This window comes from Miscanthus floridulus, chromosome 11 (genome assembly GCF_019320115.1).
Source record: "Miscanthus floridulus cultivar M001 chromosome 11, ASM1932011v1, whole genome shotgun sequence".
NCBI lineage: Eukaryota > Viridiplantae > Streptophyta > Magnoliopsida > Poales > Poaceae > Miscanthus > Miscanthus floridulus.
This window is the reverse complement of record NC_089590.1, coordinates 3,844,837-3,852,004: the sequence shown is the minus strand read 5'-3', so window position 1 is coordinate 3,852,004 and position 7,168 is coordinate 3,844,837. Positions and strand designations below refer to the sequence as shown.

General features: G+C 40.0%; 1 protein-coding gene across 2 annotated transcripts; it reads left to right on the top strand.

The window, feature by feature from the left end:
• The first annotated feature begins 390 nt into the window (after window positions 1-390).
• LOC136494285 (ranBP2-type zinc finger protein At1g67325-like) lies at window positions 391-6,154 on the top strand. 2 transcript variants are annotated; one of them, XM_066490454.1, is made up of 7 exons: window positions 393-734; window positions 1,535-1,920; window positions 2,344-2,419; window positions 2,998-3,089; window positions 3,176-3,318; window positions 4,282-4,359; window positions 5,642-6,154. In XM_066490454.1, the coding sequence occupies exons 1-7, from the start codon at window positions 527-529 to the stop codon at window positions 5,685-5,687; spliced, it is 1,029 nt and encodes a 342-aa protein (XP_066346551.1). In that variant the 5' UTR covers window positions 393-526; the 3' UTR covers window positions 5,688-6,154. The 2 variants fall into 2 exon arrangements, with proteins under 2 accessions (XP_066346552.1, XP_066346551.1); XM_066490455.1 differs by lacking the exon at window positions 4,282-4,359 and having other exon boundaries at window positions 391-734.
• Window positions 6,155-7,168: the final 1,014 nt, after the last annotated feature.

Sequence of the window (7,168 nt, the reverse complement as noted above, 5' to 3'; positions counted from 1 at the left end):
TCACCATGCCACCACCATCGTCATGATCTTTGTCATTGCTTCATCACTTGAAGTAGTGCTACCTATCTCATGATCACTTTGATAAACTAGATTAGCACTTAGGGTTTCATCAATTAACCGAAACCAAACTAGAGCTTTCACATGCCGAATAGGGGATTGAGAGTATAAATCAAACTTCCACGTCAATCCCCTCCCACCTCTTCCCTGTGAACTTGCCAAACACACCGCAATATAATTAAAATAAAATGGTTTCATTGAATCTATCATATAATATTTCAATACCAAAGAAAAAAAAAACGAAAGTAGTAGGAGTAGAAGTTATTAGAAAGAAAAAAAAGGGGTGAAAAGTAAAGTAAGCAATTTAAACCCACACCCCGGTGTGTGGCGGTCGGAATATACCCGGTCGCTCCCCCCTCGGATCCTCCTCTTCTCCAAATCAATCCCTCGCCCACAGACCAAACCAAATCCTCCACCTCCTCCATTTCCAGCCCCGTCCCCAGTCCACCCCAGCTCGCGTAACCTCCAGATGGCCGGAGGAGGCGGCGGCGCAGGCGCGGGCTCGGGGTCCGGCGGCGGCGGCAGGGAGGGCGACTGGGACTGCGGCAGCTGCGGCAACCGCAACTACGCCTTCCGCTTGCTCTGCAACCGCTGCAAGCAGCCGCGCCTCCTCGTCGACCCCAACACCCCGCGCGACTCCAAGTGGCTACCCCGCGCCGGGGACTGGATCTGCACCGGTAACGCCTCTCTTGCCGCGGTACCCTCCATGATTACCCCACCCCTGAATCACCCTTGATGTAGATGCAGGCTCTCATCCACTCCCTATGCAGCGCATTGATAGTTTAGTGAATCTAGCATTTCTTCTTCTCCTTGTTCACCCTTCGTGTTTGTTTTAGGCTTCTTACTAGAATCTGGTATGTCGGTGTGTAGCCCTGGTAATTATTGTAGCCTTCTTAGCTAGACTTTTTTCTAGTCATGCAGAGAAAATGTAAATATGGCAAGTTAGTTGCATTTTAAATGATGGGTTTAAAAACAGAGCAAGTGTAAATAAAGGAACTAGAAACTTCATTTAAACTAAGAAAGGAAAGTCTAAAAATTATTTGACCACCGCTCCTTAAGCTTTCTATGCAAGCCAGGCTACTCATGCTCTTTGATCTAGAAAAAAAAAGTGACCATACTGTATCTCTCTCTTGAAAGCATTGCAGTTAGGGTATTTATTAGTACTATGTCCAACTCCTATAAGTATCTTTTGGATCATTTTTGTTTCTGCTTCCATTGTTGCTACTACCCATTGGAAATTTTTTGATTTCATGATTCCTTCTGTTTATTTTGTTCATTGAATGCTACTGTATGTGGATAAGATTAGAAAAAAATTACCAATGAGTGTGCTAAGTAATGACTAGTGTGCGTGTGTCTATTCCTTTCTATGGGTTTGTGCGTGATGGCTGGTCATGGTGGTGGTGGTGGGTGTGCGTGCGCTTCGGTGCGTTTTGCTGCCTACTGTGCTGGTTGGTTTATGCGGCAAATGGATGAATAGGTTGCAGTAACAATAATTATGCATCCAGAAAGAACTGCAAAAAGTGTGGCCTGCCCAAGGAGGAAGCAGCAATGCCAGCATTGCAAATGGCAGGGATGGCTATGCCAGCTTATGCAACTTATATTGCAAGACTACAACAAAGCCTTGCTGCTTCTGCTTCTGCCTATAAGATGAACTTTGGGATGGTTGCCAACTCACCTTTGCAGCAGCAACTACTTGCAAATGCAAACTGGCCCTATGGGATGGCTGGTAGATATGGGATGCAATCTTCTGGTTGGCCATTTGGCAACAGCAACCCAAATCAGTTTCCAGGTGTTCCAAAGGATTGGCGTAATGGAGACTGGCTCTGCAGCTGTGGATTTCATAACTATTCATCTCGTACTCAGGTAATTATTTAATTACTCCCTCCATACTAAAAAATGAAGTCGTTTTGGACAAGGCTTGGGTCAAACATTGGGAATATAAATCATGAATAACTTTTAAGTTGTTGAGTTTGGAAATGTGAAAACCATATGTATAGATTTGTCTTGAAAAATACTTTCACAAAAATTTACATATATCACTTTTTGATAAATATCTTTATAAAAATAAGTAGTCAAAGTTATGCTTTGGAGACCGTGTCGCTGTCCAAAACGCCTTCATTTTTTAGTATGGAGGGAGTACAAAATACGCTAATCTGGTTCAGTCAATATCATTGTTAGCCTTAGCAAATGTTTCTCAATTTTGGCCATGCGCTCTGAACTTTAATGTGTTTTTGGTTCTACTTTTTTCTGTAATGCTTTAATGCCCTCCCAATCTCTCTTTTCCAGTGCAAAGAGTGTGGTGCACCTGTACCATCAGGCATTCCCTCCACAACAATGAAAGCTACATCTGATGCCTCTTCCAGTAAGACAATCAGTTCCTCAGTTCCCACAATGTTCTTTTTATTTAACCCATTCAACATACCTACTCCTCTGTTGGAGTAACTGTTCCATGCTTACCATTCCAATAGGGTGCATGCTATGATTGCTTGCCAGGTGTGTTTTAGTCACTCTAATTGTCAATGCTAATAGATGAGTGCTGGTTTCACATATGTTGGGTATTTTCAATGCCAAATTCTCCTGAGTTACACTGGTTAGACCGTTGAAATCTGTGGGCTGATGAAACTCCCATCACCAGTCTAGGTTCCAAGATTGGGTGTTTTGATGGTGGTGGGTAATTGTTTGTGTGTGTGTGTGTTGGGGGGGGGGGGGGGGGGGACTTTGCATATAGATTATTGTCCGGTGAACGTTATTCGATTTTGTGATCAGCATAAGGTGATTGTAAATTTAGATCCATGATTCATTCAGGGCCTGTTCATTCTGTTGTTATTCTTTGTTATGCTTAATGCCTTCATGTAGCATCACAGTTACTGCTCCTGTTTAATTTTAGTATTGATGTCAACAGATTATTTCATCTTCATTCTCAATCTCTGCATGTTTCAGCATTAGGAACTAAGCGGTTGGCCTCAGAGGAGCTGGCCAATGACTGGGATAATAAAAGGCTAAATCCAGGAAATGACAGTTATCCACTTTCAGTATGTATTTGTATCCCTCTTTAACTGTTGTGACTAATTGCCTAAATGCTTTGTGGTATTGATTTTCTTGTTTAATTTGTTTGCAGACAGCAGGTCCAAATAATTTGTTTTTGGGTATTGAGCAAGGAGCTGGAAGCAGCAATGGCCAGGGTGCTTTTTCCAAGTTTGACAATGGGAGCTCAATGGCATTACCATCTGGGCAAGGAATGTCTGGTCTTATGGGAAAAGGGTACAGCTTCAACCTAAAAAAAAAATCAAAGATACTTAGTTGCAAATTAAATACATTATATGAATTATAATCTTGTATGAACTTCATCAAATTGTTGATAGCGTTAGGATTTAAGGCCAACAATCAAGTGATACCAAACACTCGTGTAGTCGTGTTTGATGTTCATCATCACACTAGAGGTTCTTAGAGATTTTATTATTTGCAAGATAGTGATCAGGGTAGGAAAATACTAACACCTCGAGAATAACTGAAACATTATACATCATAGAATGTGTATGGGTGGGGCAGGGGTTTGGGGGTTTTCTCGACCTGCATGAGGTCTTCTTAGCAAAATGCCCGGGGGCTGTCTTACTCCCCACAGGTTGAGTTTTTTTTTATACGTCATAGGAAATAGCTAAGTGGAGTTGGCTTAGAAGGTTTGAACTGTAAATAGTTTTGAATAGGTATAGTTGCAGTAGAGAAAGGAAACTGAAAAGAAAGTTATGACCCCATGGCTGATCAACATTAAAGGAAACTGTACCTAAATAAATCTGGTGGAATATTTTGAGAAAACTAGGGGCAGCGAGGGAATGGCTTATATATATGAAATTTTGTGGGGTGGTAGAGAATTGTGTGCACCACCATTTTTCCAAGTTCATATGTTAATTGGCTTGTCCGTTTATGTTAGTTATTTTTTTTTAAATGGGCGTTTTTACTGTATAGACCCCATTTTAGGAAACCTCACAATAAGTTGTAAAATTTAAGTTCCATAACTCATGATCAAGGTTCTGCCGTTGTTGTAAATTTAAGTTCCATAACTCATGATCAAGGTTCTGCCATTGTTCAATGGACACTTCATGAAAATTTCTGGTTTGTGCAAATATGTTTCGCTGGCATAGTGCAAGACTTGCATGAATAGTTTACTACCATCTTACAGAATCTGGGTTAGCAAACTGTATCACATATGCTGTTGCATCTTGCTAGGGCAAAATGGCGTGACGGGGACTGGTTGTGCAGCAACTGCAACAATCACAACTATGCATCTCGTGCGTTTTGCAACAGGTATACATTAAGGCATCTTTTTGTTTAACTTCACTGCAGTGCATTGTGTTAGTAACTCAACATTTAATAACTGAATATACAAGTCTCCCTAGATTGTCGTGTTTTCTTACTCAGTCAAGTGTACCAGTTAGCACCATACTATCCATTGACATGCTGTGTTGTTTTTCAATCTTGTACTAGGGGCATCCTTGTGACTTTTGAGGTCCATAGTAATGTTTACCGAAGCTACCATAATGGAGAGAATTAAGTGTCACATGATTTGTTCAATATTTTGCCTTTATGCTCATATAAATGCTGAGGTGTTCCTATTAGCTAATTAGTCTTTGATATTGTAGCAAAATGATAATATTTCTACCATTGTAAAAGATTTATCATCTGAATATCTCTATTCTTAATCTTAATGAACTTTGGCAAGACAATCAATACAAGACTGCAAAACTAATCCGTGCATCTGTGTGTGGGTGTGTCATGTGTTTTTTTGGGTGCGTTGTACTTTAAGTTCTGTTCTTCTTAATGCAATGATACACAGCTCTCCTGTGTATTTGAGAGAAAAGAAAAAAAGTACTGCGAAACCAAAATAGGAAATAAAATTTGTCTCTGTTTATGACTTAAAGATTTGCATTTAGTTTTCTGTTGTTTTCACAAAATTTGCAATTTATTGCACGGGTTCTCATACTATTTGAAGAACCCCTAAACAAATTTCTGGTCTTGTATTTCTTACTGGTTGAAATTCTTATGTTCTTGTTTGAGATCGAGCGAAACAAATTCCTTCTGTATAGCATTGGTTTTGATATACCAATTATTTTGGTCAGCTGGGTCCATACCTTCCAGAGCCACATCTAGGTTGGGTTAATATGAATTGTAGATGGTATTGCTTACTGATTGAAATTCTTAAAAGTTCTTGTTTAGATTGAGTGAAACAAATTCCTTCTCTTCTGCATAGCATTGGTTTTGATATACCAATTATATTTGGTCAGTTGGGTCCATACCTTCCAGAGCCACATCTAGGTTGGTTTAATGTTAATTGTAGATGGGATCTTGTCCTGACTCCTGAGTAATATTATTCACGATGACCTTGGTCATATTTGACAATGAATTTATTCTTCCTGCAAAAGAAATCGGTGCCTCACTGCAATTATTCACTACTAGGATATTATCGTCTGGCACTGCCTCTAATACTGTTTCTCTATTTATACTAATTACTGTTTGCTACTTTGCTATCTAGTTTCCAAATCAAGCAAATTGCTCACTGGTTCTGACTGAAATTACCTTTGTGTTTCAGGTGCAAAACTCAGAAAGAATCTGCAGTTCACCCTGGTGTGCTATAGCTTGCTTGCGCTGGTTCATAGTGTTGGATTATTTTGTTCCAGGATATGTTGCTGCCTGTTCTACTTCCTCAAGGCTGCGGTTTGAGTTTTTTCGACTCTGCAGTGTTTTTGCTGCTCTCAAATGGTTGTCTCAATATTTCATTAGTGCTTGTTGAAGTTCCTGATTTATTTATGGTATAAGCGCTTGAATAAAATGTTTCCGGAAAGTACCGGCCTACCATCTGGATTTTGGCAAATAATTGAATTAGTTGTTGTACAATGAGGCAAATGGTGATAGACTCTTCTTATGTTGTACTTTATGAACTCTGGTGTATTAGTGCACCAAATTAAGGTTTTGTGGTCATGTTTCACTCGTCGGTTTGGAAAGGGGAACTATACCATGTAATTTCAGTACAGATTATTCTCTTTCTGAGAACTCCAATTGTGTTGTTATGTAAGTTTTGCTCATTCAGAGTACTTTTGATGCATTCACCCGTATTCAGTTGTTACTTTTTCATCCCGTATTCATCTGTTACTTTTTCATCTTTTATTTTAGAGAGAATTATGAATTTGGCACTAAAAGAAATCACTCTTCCTTGTATAACACTAAAAAATTTAAACTTTCTTGTCTAGCATCAACTTGAAATAACCTTTCGTAAATGACACTGCTGTCCATTTTGGAGACGAAAATAACCATCCGTTAGTTGACTGTGTTTACCTTGTCAGTTTGTTTGGAGACGAAAATACCCCTGCCGTCCGCCCACTCCCTCTCGACACCGGCAGGCAGGTCTCGCCCGTCAGTTGCTGATGCCATCTGCCCCTCCCTCAGTCACCGACAGGTGGTCCCCACCCATCAGGTTCTTCTCCCACCTCCATCTGCTCCCTTCCTCTCTGCGATGCGTACGCAAGCCGCTGCCCAAGGCTCAACGACCAAGCCTCCCGCGTCCACCGCAACCGTGCGACCAAGCCTCCTTCCATGCAGTGCCAGTCCTAAGTTTTTTTTTGAGGGCTCTCTGGTGAACTCGTCGCGAGGGCCTCTCTAAACTATATATAAATCTTATAATATATATATGCGCTAATTTTTCTTGTAAAGCGAAAACAAATCCAATGATATATTTTTAATTTAACATGCTTGATAATTATCGAGGAACAATATAGACTAAAACTAATATGATTACCTTAAGAAAGAATAGAACTCTATAATATCCATTATTTCTTATAAAAAGATAGTTCTTTGGGCATTTCTTGATGCAAAATCATCAAGGACGGTATTGAGATCAATAGCGTCCAAGATATCACTCTCGATGGTGCACATAGCCATTCCATTTAACCTTTCTTGTGATATAGTTGATCTCAAATAGTTCTTCAACAACTTCAATTTTGAGAAACTTCTTTCAGCCGATGCTACAGTCACAGGTACAATCAAGAGGATTCGATACGCAACTGAAATATTTGATAGCAATCTGCAGCTACAACAAACTCCAAAATCTCAAGCGCTGACA

Excerpts from the sequence above, each read along its gene's own strand:
- LOC136494285 (XM_066490454.1), top strand. The coding sequence starts at position 527 with ATGGCCGGAGGAGGCGGCGGCGCAGGCGCGGGCTCGGGGTCCGGCGGC. Across the intron at positions 3,090-3,175 it reads ATGACAGTTATCCACTTTCA|ACAGCAGGTCCAAATAATTT; the intron begins GTATGTATTTGT and ends ATTTGTTTGCAG. Across the intron at positions 4,360-5,641 it reads TCTCGTGCGTTTTGCAACAG|GTGCAAAACTCAGAAAGAAT; the intron begins GTATACATTAAG and ends TTTGTGTTTCAG.